We start from the raw sequence: 17,494 nt of genomic DNA on the forward strand, positions 1-17,494 counted from the left end.
CAGCCAGGCCTGCTTGGTATGTTAACAGCGCCACGCAGATGAATAAAGTGCTGATTAAGAACAATCACTGTAGAGCAATCTGTAGAGACTGTGCTACCTGTGACTGATAGGCAGACCATGCCCCTTTCTTACTATCTGAGGGATTTTGACTTGACCAGAGTATTTATGAATCCCATGCTTTATTATTCTCTGCTCCTGCATATAGAATTGCCAAGTCTAAAGTGAAAATGGATTCAGAACATCACATCTTCTCAAAAGCACAGCCTGCAACAAACGATGCTTCATCCTTTATGTCCTATTATCTTCTCTGCTGCCGCCCTGAATGCTTTGAGAAATTGAAAAATCGTATTTTCCTTTCCAATGCTTTCTAGGGGAGTGGGTAATCTACCTAAGGGCTGGTTGCACAGTGTATCATTTGGGTCTCCCACGACAGCTCCAAGGCACAGACGTAAAGAGTGCAGTTCAAGTCAGGCCAACAGCTGGACATTTTAGAAGGGATCAGAAACAGGCTACACTTGTTTTGAAGGGAAAATCAAGACTATTTTGTTAGCTCTAGCCCTATTATTTACCAATTGTGAGGGATACCTAGACTCCTGTGAAGAGTGTCAGAGAGCCACATGCTTAGAAAAGGTGAGAGGAAATTGTACTCATACAAAATATATAGATGTACACACACATCTTCAAGCATTCTTTAAAATGCTGCTCAGCCTACCAGGTACAATAATATAACCTTATACTGTGGAAATATCATACAAAGGCTTGAACTACTTCAGAAAAAAAAACAGAGGATCGCTGCAGTGTCAGTGTTACTAAATGCTTACTGCTGACAAGTAAAACGCTTTTTTTCCTATATTTATCCATTTAATAACACAATTGTCTTTCTGCAAACAGTTGAATTCCAGGTGTACATGCCCTGGCCTGAAGGGCACACCTGCTGGCATGTGTGGCTCTACAGCACAGAAAATCGGCACATTTCAGCTGTGGGGCAAGTTGTGGCACATCGGCAGGGTGCACTGCATCCCTCTGCACTGCAGCGCTCACCTCGTGATCATGCACCGAAAATGTCCCAGGGTTAGGTGGTGTGGCAAGGGGCCAGTGGCTCGGCTATTTGATGAACATAATGGCTGGTGTCTTCCACGGAGAGATCGTCTCTGAGAGGGCACAACCGATATCAACTCTGAAATGACACTTCCAGCCTTGCTCTTGCAAGAGAGAAGTTTCTCTGGAGTTGCTTAGCTGCTTTATCTGAAGGCCAACGATTCAGTTGCACAGGCCACTGACGGCCCATTGGTTATTTTAAAAGGCTCCATGAAAGGTTTTTTCTATAAAAAGTGAACCTATGTCACTCAGTTGAGATACCTTACAGGGGGGAAATCCTTAGGGAACTGCAAACTAAAAAAAGACTGAAAACCACAGGTTTAGGCTGCTGCCCTCTTCTTCCTTCCTTGAAGCCTCTACTGACAAGGTATGGAAATGCTTTCAATTACCACCAAAACTGACAGAAGATGAAGGCACTCAGCACCTTGCATGATCAGGTACTTAATGTCCTTACCCTTCCTGGGGCTTTGCTGCTGACAGCAAATGAGCTGAAAGCTCCTGCTGCTCCCACCAGCCTGGTTCTCTGTGTCATCCACCTACACACACTCACACATTCATTCTCTCCCTCATAATTTATTCATTCAATTTATTTATTTATGTAGGTCACTTTCAATAGTAGTTTTTACAAATAATGGCAGAAGTGGAAAGAGCAAGAGAAAAACAAAGTTAGGGAGTGAGTTGGTGGCATGCAGGGAGTGGCAGGGGAAACTCCGCTGGTGGAAGCAAGCTGTATCATGGAAGATTGCTCCTGATTTTCTCCTCAGACAGAGCCTAAGCAAATGCCAAGTAACATGAGCTTCACAAACCTTCTTGCCTGAGATAAAACCTCACATAGCTGATTTACCTGGTGCTTCTGTAGTTGTTCTACTGTCTGGACGTACATGGTCTTTCTGATTGTAGTTGGGGCCTTTATGGACTGCCTTTTAGAGATCTAAACTAGAGACCGTTAGCTTGGTTTTCTGGGCATGCAGACATTAACTGTATTTTAAATCTTTAATTCACAGTGATCCTTGCAGTAAAGAACAGGCATATTTACATTGCCTAACCTATCTATCCAAATTGGGCTACTTCCTTTTTAACCATCCCTTAAAGGACAAGGAGTAATGTGTTTAAACTAAAAAAAGATAGATTTAGATGAGATATAAGGAATAAACTCTTTACTCAGAGGGTGGTGAGGCCCTGGCACAGGCTGCCCAGAGAAGCTGTGGGTGCCCCATCCCTGGAAGTGCTCAAGGCCAGGCTGGATGGGGCTTTGGGCAACCTGGTCTGGTGGGAGGTGTCCCTGCCCATGGCAGGGGGGTTGGAACTAGCTGATCTTCAAAGTCCCTTCCAACCCAAACCATTCTATGATTCTATCAAATTAGCTTCCTAACGATGCGATTAAACAAAGTAAATTTGGCTGATCTTAAGGCTTTTTATCAGAGAAAGAAGCAACCCTGTTCTTTCATCTTGCTTTTTCCTGTCTTTTTCCCTCTTCCTTCTCCTAATTGCACCCGTGTTCCTCACCAACACTTCCTTGTAGCATGTTTTACACCCACCTAACCCTTCACTGAACTGGCAGAAAATAAATCCAGAGAATTTAAAAGGGGACAGTTTTCTGCTGGGTTAATAAGAGGAATCAGCTCAGTGAATATGAACATCAGCCCAAGGGTAATTCAGGATCACGTAGGAGGGACCGTGAAGAGCAAGGAGGACTGACCCTTTTCGCAATAAAAAGTGGCCAGAACAGCTCAGTTTGTCTCTGCTAATGGGAGTATAATCTAGATGCCTAGAAACAGAGGAACTGTTTCTCACTGTTCTGGCTATGCAGTAATGATTTTTTTTTTCCTTTCTTTCCCTTCTATACTTCTCTGTCATGTTCTACTAGAATTTGGAGCATGAGAGCGCTATAGAGTCCCCCTTCAAGCACAGCACCTCTAGACCTCTAGGATAATCTGCCTCTACGGATGTTAGGCCAAATATGTGAAGCACTGAAAAGCATTATCAAATACGACCTACCCTGTTTTGGAGGACTGCAAAAGTGGAGCTAAAAGCAGCACGGTACTCTAAATGTGAAAGTGATTCCTCTCTGAAACAAAACTGTAGGTAAAATCTTGGCTGTTCCATCTTTTGGTATCTTCAGACCAAGACAGGACACTTTCTTCAAGACACATCGTGTCAAAGACAAGGTACTTGAACATGTGAGGCTCAGCAATAGGGTTAGTATAGAAGTTCAGAGGAGATAATCTTATACTCTGTAAATCCGTGAAATAAAGATTACACAAAGATATAAAAAGCAAGACCTTTTGGGTATTGAGCACACTGACCATTGTTCTTTCAAAACAAAGAGGACTTCTCCCTACTCCCTTCACCTTTGATTATTAGTTTGGCCCTGCTGAATCCATCTTCCTCCTTTCCCTAACATGCGGATATCTTCCTTCCTTTTATCAATGGACACAAACACAGAACCAGCAATCCCAGAAACTAAACTCTCTCTGTTCAGAAGAGTAATTTCTGAATGTACATGTGTCATCTCACAGCATTCTCCTAGCAACGTACTGGAAATGCTTTTGTCATTTCTGCTTCTCATATGACAGGGAGAAATTATGTGCTCTGCCACAGTCCCTCATGCTCAAGCTCTGATGGAAGCACACATCCAGAGGATGTGTGCCTGCTTCATGGGTTAAGCAGAAATATATTTATTTCCTATTTTCATGGTAACTTTTTACACTCAGAATGCATGCAGACACACATTCTGAACTACAGATATTGAAGAGGTAAGTGCTTGCCCTAACAATAGGTTCAATACAAAGCACCTTTTTGTAAGACTCCTTAAACCAGAGTTCTTCAGTGGCCTAATTAGTATCCTAGTTAGCTCTCATTCCCATCAGCCTTGACAAGTTATGGATCACATGTCTTCAGCCTCATTTTAAAAGCCTTCTGACACAATGAGACTGGAGTCAGACGGAAGAAAGACCAAGTGGAGGGTGCTCTGCTTTGGGCAGTCAGTTGCTTCAAGATAGTTTGTAAGCTCTGTATTTGAAAATGAAATGGTGCCCTGAAGGGAGGGACCAAAGACAGACTACTGAATGAAATTGTTCTGGGATAGAAGACAGGCTTTCCTTCTTCACAGGGGGAGAGGGGACACAACAGCCCCCATCTGCATTGCTCTTTGCTACTTCCCCTGCACTTTCTGAAATTGTGATTTATGACTGTTATTATAGGAGAGAATAATGGCCCCAGTCAAGCTCAGCACTTCCTGCTGCTATGTACTGTGTACACACACGCTTCCACTACCTGTGTCTGTGTGGCTGTACAGTAGCAGTATTCACATCAGCTCATTTGGCCATCAAAATTAGATACAGTCAAGAGCATGTGAAGAATCTAAGTTCTCCCATACTCGAGCAGCCATGTAAAATACTTACAATTGATAAGCATTTGCATATTCATTCACTTGCCCTTTTGCCTCTCTTTCCAAGAGCTGGGTATACAATTACTAGCACAGTGATGTTGTAGGAATGAATTCCTCATATACTGAAATATTATGAAGAAATTAGCAATATAATACAAATATAAATTGTGAATCTCTTTAACAGACAAACTTTAGGGTAAAACGAAGGGACAACTCCAGACGAGGGCTGAGACAGTACTTCTGGGGGAAGTTTTGTGCTCTTGTCACATTTTAGACTGATACATGCCTCATGCACAGAGATCTGTTGCTCCTTTCTGATTGCACTAACTGCAGTTAAACTAGAATTTCTTTGCGCAGAGAAATGGGTCTGATCAGCTATTCTGCAGCAGATACTCTGCATTAGATCATCATGTGGTCTCTTTTCTTTCACCCTTTGGAAACAGATAAGCTGAACTGGAAGAGGACATTCTTCCTGTGGAATGAAGGGATCCATGCAAGGAAAGGTGCGGAATAACCATATTTTAAGTACGTATGTTCACTGATTTCCCAGCAGCTTTCCCTATGTGCACAAAACTGTCCCTAGAAATGTGAGTTCTCTCTTTACATTCTACCAAACCAAAGGAAGAGGAATTGTTTTTTTGTTTTGCATGTTTTCCTACACAAAAATTTCAGTGGGGCATTACTGTACCTTGTTCTCAATTTTTACATCTTGATATAGTGGTATTTTATGTACTGTACCTTTGACTATTGCTCTAGGAGACATTAGAGAGAGGACCTTTTTTGTACGTCTATAAGTAAATGCATTATAGATTCAGAAAAAAAAAAAAAGTCATCAAAAAGACCCCTGCAGGTTTCTCTGTGCTCCTGAGTACACTTAACACAAACGGTCTGATAAGTGCAGTTCATATACTGGTGCAGAGAACATGTTTCCAAAGGCCTGTTTCGGAGAACTGTGATTAGATAATACATAACAATGAGAAACCATGGCTTAGAGGACTTTTCCATTTCAGACCATTAGAGGCAGCCCAAAGCTAACGTACGTCCCCTGGCTGGGAGATAGTGGATCAAGATAAAACTACGCGCAGACAAAATAGGACTGTTTACACTTGATACAACTATGCACCAAGTTTCCATATGATCAAAAAAAAATAAGCTACATGATAGTAAATGAAGAAGCACCGCCTTCAAAAGACTCAAAGTGCATCCACTCAAATTGCTGTGATCAGGTACTTGTAGGGCTGCTTGCACTACAAATCCGGTCAAGGGAGCTAACCCTCTGGCAAAGAGCCCTAAATCTGTGAAGGTGACTTCACCCTCCTACAGTTTCAGATTGCAAGAGGTTCAAGTAGACAAAACGCTCATTGCTTTGCAGAGGATTAGACATGGGCAAGCGGGAAAGGTAGGCCTTTACCAGTTCATCCTACTTTGCAACAAAATACATTCGCCCAACTTAAAAATGCCATGGTATGGGGAAGGGAAGGAAAAATGGGCATTTTTAATGTCGTTTCTAAATTAATTTAGTGAAATCAGTATAACTTTGTGTGTGAGCTACACTTATTGTCAAAGCTAATTCTATATTAAAATGAGAAATAGAGCGGTGTCATCCACTACAAAGAAGATATGGTCTGAAAGTACTGCTGAATTGCATGATGGCTTCTAAAAATACCAGAATGCAATGGATTAAGTACAAGTGAGTTAATAAGGTGTTACACTGCATTCTGAAGGCTGCTTAAAATTAGCTGTGAATGTTCTTTTGCTTGTCCTAAATACACTGCAGAAAGACACCATTTTTTTCCATCTCTTTCAGTCTTACTTTGAGCTGTCACACTGAAAAGTCTGGCTTTGTAGGCACTAGAGGGAGAGAGATAGCTTTGCTATTGCTCTTCTTTCCAGTCATGCTCTCAAGCCTGAAGGAAACAATTTTAATGCGTGACGTACAGAGGTGCAGCTCAGTCATTTCCCCACATGATTTATTCAGTGTGTGGTACAGCGCCATTGTACAATGCTGAATTTTCTGTTGAGAAAGCATTTTCACAAGTACCCATTTGCAGGTTCAGATCATTTTCTAAAACACAAATAACAAAAGGACAGAAGGGGCTACAGCCTTCCTGGCTAAACCTCAACTTAAAATGAAATGCTGGGATACAATGAGATTCTACCATATCTTCTGCATTCTTCACCTATGCAAAAAGGCAACAATTTTTAACATTTTGTAAGCTTGGACAGCACTACAACATGCCACTGGCTGTTGATTATCTTTGCAATCAGCAGGGCCAGGAACCTCCTTCTTCTAAGATAAATTGTAAGGTGCGTATGTGTTGGGATGTATGCAAACCTCAACACGTGGTCTGCGCCCCACAGAAATCTCTAAACAACTACTAGGCTGTGCGCTGCCCGATCCCACACAACATGCCACGTATCCCTCTGGCACAATAGGCAATAATTAGTTTAGTGTAAGGAGTTTGTGTTTCCTGGAGAACTGGGATCCTTACACAAAGGTGATTCCACCCTTAACCTACATTAACCTCCAAAACTGGCACTGACTGGAATTGTTTTCTAGGTGCTCCAGCGACCACTGAGAACAACCTGCTCCTCTTGTCCACAAGCAAAATATACCATAATCCTCCACAGGACGAGCGCTCCTGCACTGCTACAGGTGTAACATTCTGCCTTTTCCCTGTGCTTTTCTTTCAGTTTTAACAGGCCCCACATTGAAGAGCACCTGGAGTTCACTAACAGTCCACCAAGTCTGCAGTCTGACAGCTAAACATGTAATCAGATCTTCAGTCTCCGGAGTCGAACCCACTCTTGCAGCCCTTTTGTCAAAGCTGACATCTTGGAGGTTTTTTGACGGAAGTAAAGCCCAGATAAGTTTCTCCTAACTTCTATAAAAGTGCTAATTTATCCTTTCAGAAAAAGAAAAAAAAAAGGAAGGGGAAGGGGAAGGGGAAGGGGAAGGGGAGGGGGAGGGGGAGGGGGAGGGGGAGGGGGAGGGGGGGAGGGGAGGGGAGGGGAGGGGAGGGGAGGGGAGGGGAGGGGAGGGGAGGGGAGGGGAGGGGGAGGGGAGGGGGGGAGGGGGAGGGGGAGGGGAGGGGAGGGGAGGGGAGGGGAGGGGAGGGGAGGGGAGGGGAGGGGAGGGGAGGGGAGGGGAGGGGAGGGGAGGGGAGGGGAGGGGAGGGGAGGGGAGGGGAGGGGAGGGGAGGGGAGGGGAGGGGAGGGGAGGGGAGGGGAGGGGAGGGGAGGGGAGGGGAGGGGAGGGGAGGGGAGGGGGAGGGGAGGGGAGGGGAGGGGAGGGGAGGGGAGGGGGGAGGGGAAGGGAAGGGAGGGAAGGGAAGGGAAGGGAAGGGAAGGGAAGGGAAGGGAAGGGAAGGGAAGGGAAGGGAAGGGAAGGGAAGGGAAGGGAAGGGAAGGGGGAAGGGAAGGGAAGGGAAGGGAAGGGAAGGGAAGGGAAGGGAAGGGAAGGGAAGGGAAGGGAAGGGAAGGGAAGGGAAGGGAAGGGAAGGGAAGGGGGAAGGGAAGGGAAGGGAAGGGAAGGGAAGGGAAGGGAAGGGGGAAGGGAAGGGAAGGGAAGGGAAGGGAAGGGAAGGGAAGGGAAGGGAAGGGAAGGGAAGGGAAGGGAAGGGAAGGGAAGGGAAGGGAAGGGAAGGGAAGGGAAGGGAAGGGAAGGGAAGGGAAGGGAAGGGAAGGGAAGGGAAGGGAAGTCCATTCTAGGAGCTGTGCAAGAACTTTTTGGATAGCATCTTAGCCTAGAAATTCAGACAACTCCTTTCACCTCCAAAGTCTGTGTGGAGGATGGCAGCTTAGGAATAATTCTCTAAGCATGTCCTTATTTTTGAGTGAGTGTGAGGATCAGCATTTAAACACTATCTGACCACAGCTGCAGATCTACAAAGCATTTGCAGTTAAGTACGTTCTGATACCCACCCTTGTCTTAGAAGAGTGCAAGAGTTTGCACTGTCTGAATGTGTTAGCCAGCAGCAGTTAAATACAATCGAGCTGTCTATTTCTAAGTTTAGGACAGAATACCTCACAGCTGCAGTCCTTCTCCCACTGGGTATGACTAATCAGATCTACTTCCCGATAGTCTTTCCATCTCTTTAGGTGTTTGTGCACATAAATTCTTTTTGCCAAAAGTACTTTCATGTTGAAATAAGTGTTCACTTTGCATTTTTCCTTCACATGTTTATTTTTTCAAGCTCTGTGAGTAACACTCAGGAAGTGTTAGACAGGGAAGAATCGCAGATTATGGATGATATTGTCAACTTTTTCAAGGCAATGACTGAACAGTGCAATTCATCGCTTCACTGCCACGAGTTAGATCAGGGGTTCTTTCTCCTTTGTTAGCTTTTCAAAGATGAGGGGTCCAGAAAGGCTGTTACTGTTTTGCTTCCATTTCAGAATTACTTGTGGACAAAGCATTTTTACCCACAGAAAAATGCAGCTTGTATGGTTGAAATAGTAAATTGAGTTGTAATTAACTGAATTATAATAATAATGAAAATACACTCTTTTGAGGATAACAAGACCTTTAGCTAGCTTTAGTACCAGTCTGACAGAGCCAAACCAATCTAAAATTTACAGTGTACATCAACGTTGTCAGTAAAGAAGTCCAAAAAGAAGCTCAGACCAATAAGGCTATGTTCAGCATTTAAAAAATAATCCATTTTTGTGTTATTATAAGAAAGGGGACTTTTGTAAATTCAAATAAAATCAAAGATTCTATTTTATGACTTGGAGAATGTTTCTTTTCTTAAGTTGTTCACAACATATAACTAGAACTGTAGGGTACTTTACTACACACTGTACAAGAGATGCTCTATCTCACAGTGGCACACTGTTTTACAAAGCATGAATGACTGCCAGAGAACTTTCAAGCTGCTACTATATGTTTTCTTCCATTCCATAAATAGTTGACAAACTCAATCATATGAACAAAGCAGATCAAAAAAGAGAAATAACTTATTATTTTAAAACTTTTTTTTTCAAAAATTCATTCCCTCTGTAACCTTTTCAATAAAGAAAAAAAGCAGAGCACTTGTGCAGTAACCAGCTATGAACCCCCTTCCTGTAACACACACAAATACACTTTTGCAAAGTGTGATCTACTGTAGGTACAATAGCCCTGTACAGTCACAAACCAGTGATTTGACATGAAGTACTGAATTGTCAAAGAATAATGCAATCACTGATAAAAAACATTAGCCATAAAATTATTCATTTGTTCTTCCTTATTTTGTGATTACAAGGTCATCAATATTTTTCAATTAGACTTCTATCAAAACAGAAAAAATCTTACTTTCATGCAAGAGCTAAAATGGAAAAGGCTAAATATTTTTGGCTACTGGTTACGTGTTTAATGTATAATGATGCACGTTATCTCATTAGAATTTAAATACATACCTCAGCTTTTATTGAATGCAAGGCTGAAGCGTTCTAAGTTCATGATACGCAGCACTACAGATGCAAACTCACCCACAATATATGTGATTCTCTGATGTCTTCTGAAAAGGATGGAAGATACGAAACTTTTATTACTCATAATTCATATAGGCATTTGGATATAATATTGTGAAATGTCACATTTTATAAATCAAGTGATTAACACAAAATCTTTGCACTATACAATATTTGTGTGCTATTCTTTTTTTTACTATTAAAAGAATGTTTAAATGTTAAGTCCAGGAGGACTGTGTGATTATCACACGCATGCTTAGATAGTTCTCTGATTTAAAAAATTTGACAGACAAACAGAACGTCCAAACTCCAAAGCATACAAGCAGAGAATGGCTAGGAGGCTGTCTCATAGAGAGCAATACGGTTTGCCTACCTCCCGCTGAACATTTATCCCACAGCTCCAAAGAACATTAAATGTCTACCTCTTCTGGAAACCAAAAGTCATCTGCCGTCCTTCCTTTTGGCTCTTTCACAGTTAGCTCCATGACTGAATAGCAACGGGTTTTAGTTGACCAACAAATCCCTATCTGAGGTCAGGCTCCTAGGCTCACCATTACGGTAACAGTGAGGAGCCAATTTAAAATATTTACCTGCACGCTTGAGTAAATATTAATTGCAATCATTACTGTAGCTATTTCACAAGTGGGGAAGTCAAGGCACAGAGAGAGGAAATGGTTTGCCTGGAGTCACAAGGAATATCAATAATAATGTCGGAAGGAGAATGTGGTGTTCCGATTCCTTGGTGTACTCCTGGCAGCAGGAACGCTCGATCCTCCTTGGAGCACAAACCTCCTTTAAGCCAGACTAAGCAGTTACAACAGCGGTACAGTCATTATAACAGGGTAGACTAGCACGCTGCTGGTGACAGACAAGTAGCACACAGCGGAGGACACGATGTGCACAGCAGCAGCTGGCCGGGCTGGCAGCTGGCTGAGCGCGTTTCCGTCAGGCCGTAAACCGGCAGGGCTCCGCTGCATCTAGGCAAGGGCTGTAGGCAAGCCAGCTACGCTGGTGACAGGAGGAGGAAAACCACACCTAACAAAGGCACGTGAGCAGAATGAAGCCTCTGCTGGGAAATGCTTCCCCATGTCTTTCAGGTACTTTTTCTGTGGGGTGCCAGCCATCACAGTGGTTGATCTGGCCTGTTCCGCCACGAGGGGACAGACCGCAGTGCCCTGTGAGGGCATCGCTTTTTTTTCCCTGTGTGCGTAGCAGACTTTCCTGCCAGGCACGTCCCCTGGCTCCCCTGCAGCTCTAACACCTTGCCTGTGCTCCATGTGAGCCAGGCAGAGCTGAGCATCACGCTAAATACAGTGTCCAGCCCTGCCCTGCACGCCAGGAGGTTGCAGAGCTGGGCACAGGTCCCAGCAGTGTGCTGTGTGAGCGTGTAAGGCACTGCCTGTCTGCAGAAAGCCCAAGGTGAGGCACAACTGCACGCATGGGCCCACCTGGTCCGGTTTCATCCCATTCCTGCTAGAAAATTTGTTGTCGGCTTTACATGGCAGAAAATTGAAAACTGCTGAATTAAGAGAATGGATACAAATGAAAATACCGTAGAAATCTGTCTTTAACTGGGCTGAAAAACCCACGTGAACGCAGTCATCCTTCTCCTCCCCACAAATGGGCACTACTTCTCTCTTAGGAAAAAAAAACAACAGGAAAGCACAGCAATAATACTGGACTGTTAAAATTTCACTGCTTTTAAATTATTCAACAGCAGATTCAGAAGTTTCAGTAAACTACCATGTTCACAGTAACAAGGCACTACAGAAACAGACCAACTACAGTTGATTAACTATAAACAGAAAAATAAACTACACCTGTCAAATAAAATCAGATTATATCTTATGCCGAGTTATCCTCTTACACTTGCTAACTGCAAAATTCTTTAATTCCCAATCAATCTCCCAAGATACATATTACTGTACCAAAGAATACAATTTGGATTAATTTTCATCCTTTTTCATTGCTTCTGCTTGACTATTCTGCTTAAATGCACCATTATATTGTATCAGGAGTCCATTTTTTTTATTTGGAGAACTGCGTCTAGAGAATGTTATTTATCTTGAAATATTAAAACATTTTGCTATCTACAAGCAAAAAATTTGCAGAGATAATGAGTGCAGGCCTGATCAGCAGTCCACAACTGCAGTCCGTAACCAGATATACCATTTTCCATTCATGAAACTAAATGTTAAGAAATTGAGTATCTGTGAGATTGCAGGAACCAACAGCCCCAGTCAGAACTGAAGCTTTGTTGTCCTTTTTTAGAACTTGATAAATCCAAAACTCTGTTCATCAACCTTAGGGAGAGCGGTAGACTATACACAGGTTATCTACAGTCTCCCTAACTGCTGAGCAATTCATCAGGTCCTTGTCAGAACGCTGTGCAGAGTCCTCTCTCCCCCCCAAAAAAACTGGTACTCTTTACAGTAACCCCAACAGCCCGTGCTTTCTCCCTCCTATAGTTTTGCCTTTGCCACCCCAAAAGACTTGTGAAACCTATTTCCACTTTCTTTAAGGTGGGGTTTTGGGTTTAGATACAATGCTCGTTCTTCTTAGAAGTGGTAGCATAAGAAGTGTGAGTGCTGCCAACCTCAGAAAGGCAACAAGAAGCAAAACCACATATACGTATGTTTCTTTTTTCATGAGTACTATGTAGGCCAGTCACTCGATTTTTGAGCTCCTAACATTCATCTCCAGCTTACTGTCAAAACAACAAATCTTGCAGAGTCTCCCAACAGCACCATTGTTGTCTGCCCACAAGCACAAGCCTTGAGCTTCAATTCCCTGAAAACAATATCAAGAGCTTCTTTTCCTCGGCAGCCACGTGAGAGGAGAGCTCAGTGTGATCCCTGCAGCAGCTCTGATCAACCTTCTCCTCTCCAAGAGGAATGGAGAAAGGCAGCTTCCTTCAGCCCCTCTCCAGAAAAGCTGGAGAATTCACCAGGACCAGAGGAACAGCTCTAACAGGGGCAAAGTCAGATCCCATCATGATTTTCCACCTGCCTCATCAAAAAGTCTCAGCCTGCACCACTAAAATCAATGGGAATTTTATTCTGGACTAAATTGTAAGAGAAGAGATGGGAAGAAGGAGAAAGAACAATAAAAAAGAGCCTGTATTTCTAAGTTATAGGTCTTATAATATACAGCCTAATCACATTCCGGTGCATGTTGAAGTTGGCATTTTCTTCAGTAATGCAACTAGTTGGCCGTAAAATGGGTACATGGCATTTATTCATGCACATAGAGGGGGAAAATGTTTTTCATACATTTGGAAAAACACACCTTTTCAAGAACTTTCAATACACACCAAGCAAAACACACTTGTTTGCATCACAACATAATCCCAATAGTATTAATCACTCCATCCTTTATAATTTTAACAGCACAAAGCAGGCATTTCTTTCACCTGTATTGGGGGGTAAAGGAGGAGTAAAACGTAGATCTGAATATATTTTAAGGGTTTTAGGAAAAAAAAAATTCCCAAACAACCAGCAGCACCCACCTGCCAGTCTAAGGATTGTACATCTGTCTCATTTCCACTGAAGCAGTCTACCGAATTAGCTTTTGCAGAGCACAGCACCAAGTAATGGGGCTGGCACAGCTCACCCCTGTAGCAATCCAGCCCCTTCCTAACCCACACTCTGCTCCAGGTGGATGCACAGGATGGAGAGCCAGCCTGCCTTGCTCAACGTACTGCCTTGATGAGCGGCCGAGGGAACTGGGGTTGTTTAGTCTGGAGGAGGCTCAGGGCAGACCTTATTGCTCTCTGCAGCTACCTGAAATGAAGATGTGGGGAGCTGGGGGTTGGCCTCTTCTCGCAGGTAACTAGTGATAGGGCTGGAGGGAATGGCCTCAAGTTGTGCCAGGGGAGGTTCAGGCTGGAAATGAGTAGACATTTCTTCTCAGAAAGAGCAGTCAGGCATTGGAACGGGTTGCCCAGGGAGGTGGCGGAGTCACCGTCCCTGGGGGTGTTCAAGGAAAGGCTGGACATGGTGCTTAGGGACATGGTTTAGTGGGTGACATTAGTGGTAGGGGGATGGTTGGACCAGGTGATCTTGGAGGGCTTTTCCAACCTTAATGATTCTGTGATTCCACAGTGGTTATGGCAGAGCTCGCCTGCCAGCAAAGCTGCTCCTTGTCCGCTGGCAACTGGCTCATAACCTGGTGCAATGAGCACTCCCTGCAGGAACATAACTGACTCTTCTCGCTCCTGGCCTAGATGCATATTTATTTTTTTGATTAAACTGTTGATTACACATTTCTCACGTTGGAAAAAAATAGTAACAACGTTGCCTTTTATTGCTTACTGCCCTCTTGAAAAGAGATCAGTAAGAAGAGATTTTTAAAAGTCTGCATTTTATAAAACAAGTGGAATTTCTTTTAAAAAACTTGAAGAAGTGGCAGTGTTTTAATACCTGTTGAAGGTTTGGGTATTTATTGCCTGTATTACGCCTACTTTGGGGATCTATTTGTAGTCACACGGCAAGAATTTACGGTTTAACACACGAGCGAGCCGTTAACGAACCCCCCCCCCCCCCCCCCCCCCCGGGATTTACACCGCTCCCTTCCTTACGCAGCGCGCTTTGGCAACCAGCACACAAACACCGCACGCTCACTTCTTCACGGTTCCTTCTCCCCCACCCCAAAAAACACCAGTTGCTGGGGAAGCCAGAAACACGCCAACGCGCCTCGGAAAGGCTCCCCCCGCTGAGCACCGACACCCCCCCAGCGCCCAGCAGCCCGGCTCCCCCTCTCCCCACACATCTTCCCCCCGCCCTCTGCGCGGCGCCATTTCCCCTCAGGCGGCCCCGCCCCAACGGCTCAGCGGCGGCGCGAGCTCCCCGCAACGGCCACCGCCAACGGCCGCAACCGCCCGCCCCCTCAGGCTCCCCCCCCCACCGAGGCCCCACCCCTCCCGGAGGCTCCACCCCTCCCTGAAGCCCCGCCCCCTCACCGAGGCCCCGCCCCCTCTCCGAGGCCCCGCCCCCCCCCCGCGGAGGCTCCCCCCCCCCGTCCCCGGAGCGCCCCCCCCGCCCCCGGCCGTGCCGGAGCGGTTCTCTTTCCGGTCCGCCTCGGCCCCTCGCTTCCGGTTCCGTGCCGCCAAGATGGCGGCGGCCCCTGCGCCCGGCGGGCTGTGAGCGCCGCCCGCCCCGCTCCGCTCCCCGCCGACCGCCGCCCCCCGACCCGGCCCGGCCCCCCGTTCCTCGGCCCCCGGGCTGCCGAGCTCGCTTCTGCCCGGGCTCGAGGCGCCGCCGCCGCCGCCGCCATGGCGCCGGTGCAGCTGGAGAGCAACCAGCTGGTGCCGGCCGGCGGGGGCCCCGCCTCAGCACCGGCCCCGCCGGCCCCCGGCGCCGTGACAGCCGCCGCCAGCCCCGGGTACCGGCTCAGCACCCTCATCGACTTCCTCCTGCACCGCACGTACGCCGAGCTCACCGTGCTGGCAGACCTGTGAGTGCCCCCGAGACGCCCCCCTCCTTCCCCGCCGCGTTGTGTCCCGGCCCCGGGGGGCTCCGGGGCTCCTCGCCCCTCTGCCGCCCCCGGAGGTGCCCGGTTCGTGCAGCCCTGCCTCGCACCGGGCGGTGTGCGGGGGTCTGGGGGAAGCTGGGGAGCGCCCTGGCGTAAAGAGGGGGAAGCACCGCGGGGGATGCGGAGCTTCCGAGTAGACACCGTGGTCTTAATGCTCGAGTTTGACCCCACGGGACGGCCAGAAAGCCCAGCCGTGGTGTTCCTGCTGACGTCAAAATACATGAAACACCTGAAACTAAGGCATTATCTGAGGCATTTTCAGGTGCCGCAGCTCTTGGAGTTACTTAAGTGCTCCTTAAAACAGCACTTGGTTGTTTGGGAGGAAAAGGAAATATTTATGTTTGCTTCACAGTCTGTAGTGCTAATGTAGTTGTGTTTGAAGTGGCAAAACAAAGGAATGTTTTTGGGCCAAGGAAAACTTTCCTGAAAGCATTCTGACAGTGAGCGAGCCTCCTTCTCTTTTAGTTTGCTTAACCTTAGAGATGCCTGTGAGGTTTGTGTATGTTTTAAGATGTGACACACAGAGCAAAAGGGAGACAAAAAAACACGTATAGTTCTTGTAAATCACCATAGCTGGCGAGTGTGCAAACAAAGTTTTGCTTACTTGGGGTTAAGAGCGTTCAAACTCTAGAAGAGACAAGGAGTTTTAGTTTACTTTGGAAAAAGCTTCCAAATGTTAGTCAGTATCTCACCTGTATGCTTACGGTATCTGCAGGCAGCAATTAATTCTGTACGCGTTCTTGTAGGAGCGTATGCCTCCGATGTCTTCTATGCTTGTTTGATGGTGTGGAACTGGTTCTTTTGACTTGAGTGTAATTAAGGTACAAAGTAAATTAGATAGTGTGAGGAACACATGGAAAATGCTTTCAGCACTTTGGTTCACCAGGTAGTTTATAAGCTACATGATGCCTCCTCCAAAAGTGGAGTGAGCTAGAGTTTTCTACTGTATTTCCCTATAAAGTATGGATATGGCTAATAAAAAGCCTGTCTGGAAAGTATTCTTCCTTCCAACAAAATGAGTTCTTGCTCCTTTACCAGCGCCAGCCTAGTCCTGGAATGAAAACTAACTGAAATGAGGTGCCTGTAACATCTTCATAACATTATGGTTTACGGGAATACAGTCCTCTCTCCGCAGCAGTATCTGTCGTACAGGTAGCTGATAAAGCTCTGGAGCATAGCATTTTTCCCTTCGAGACTGATGGAAGAGAAACTCACTTCAGGCGAGTCAGTAAGCAGCCAAATTTAACACCCGCTGTAGATGATCTAGGATTGCTACTATGAATTAATTAACGCTTGCCACGGATGCTTACTGAGAATCATAAATTGTGAAGCGCAGGTGGTGGTACTGTACGTGTGGCTCTCCTGGTTCAGCAGAAGTCTTCAGACTTAAATGTTCTTCAAGCTCTTAAATTCATTTGGCCAGTTCCACTTTAACCGGTACAGGACTCCAGCAGGTACCAGCGCTACCGTTGCATACCTGATTCTCCCCGCTGCCCATCCCTCACTGCCTAAACTAGACTGCTTTCTAGAGATGTCAAACATGCAATTTCACTGTATTTAGGAAACATCTGCAATTGTAGAAACTTTGAAATGCTCTTTATAGGTATGTGTAAGTTCTTCATGTACTTAGCTGAAGGTTACTAACAAAATTTCTTTTGTAGTGGTATGAAATATAATGGAACAATAGGTAATACGCTTTTTTTTTTTCCTTTTTTAATGCAGATTACCAAGAAAGACTGATATGGAAAGGTGAGTTATGATAAGACCGTCTGTAATGCCTGTTTAAAATACACAATTTTGTTTACGATGTTAAGATCAGTATAGAGCTGTTTCAATAAAATATTTTTTTCCTAATTTTAGATTTTATGCAAGAAATAAGCCTTGATTGTCTTGCTGTCACTGCATAGCTCCAAGATTTTCCTCAGCATTGATGACAATACTTTTTCTTTTTTTTGGGGGGGAGGGTGGTTTTGGGGCTCTTTTTTTGCACAGTTCGGTAACCTGCTGTTGTTGTTATAA

The 17,494-nt window shown here is 45.3% G+C and overlaps 1 protein-coding gene and 1 long non-coding RNA gene across 2 annotated transcripts in view; one reads left to right on the forward strand and one right to left on the reverse strand.

Annotated features, from left to right (window-relative positions):
* The window catches only part of LOC125180961 (uncharacterized), a 42,646-nt gene extending 27,816 nt beyond the window's left edge, over positions 1-14,830 (reverse strand). The window contains exons 1-2 of the long non-coding RNA XR_010825852.1: positions 14,523-14,830; positions 9,890-9,990 (exon numbers count right to left, since the gene is read on the reverse strand). This is a non-coding gene — a long non-coding RNA (uncharacterized lncRNA). The remainder of the gene's footprint in view (positions 1-9,889; positions 9,991-14,522) is intronic.
* A 275-nt stretch (positions 14,831-15,105) lies between these two features.
* Positions 15,106-17,494, forward strand: part of MED14 (mediator complex subunit 14) — a 37,011-nt gene continuing 34,622 nt past the window's right edge. Inside the window, exons 1-2 of the mRNA XM_013190909.3 lie at positions 15,106-15,397; positions 17,198-17,224. Of these exons, the coding sequence (XP_013046363.2) occupies positions 15,216-15,397; positions 17,198-17,224 (209 nt within the window). The 5' untranslated portion in view covers positions 15,106-15,215. The remainder of the gene's footprint in view (positions 15,398-17,197; positions 17,225-17,494) is intronic.

The sequence above is a fragment of the Anser cygnoides genome, chromosome 1 (assembly GCF_040182565.1).
Source record: "Anser cygnoides isolate HZ-2024a breed goose chromosome 1, Taihu_goose_T2T_genome, whole genome shotgun sequence".
NCBI lineage: Eukaryota > Metazoa > Chordata > Aves > Anseriformes > Anatidae > Anser > Anser cygnoides.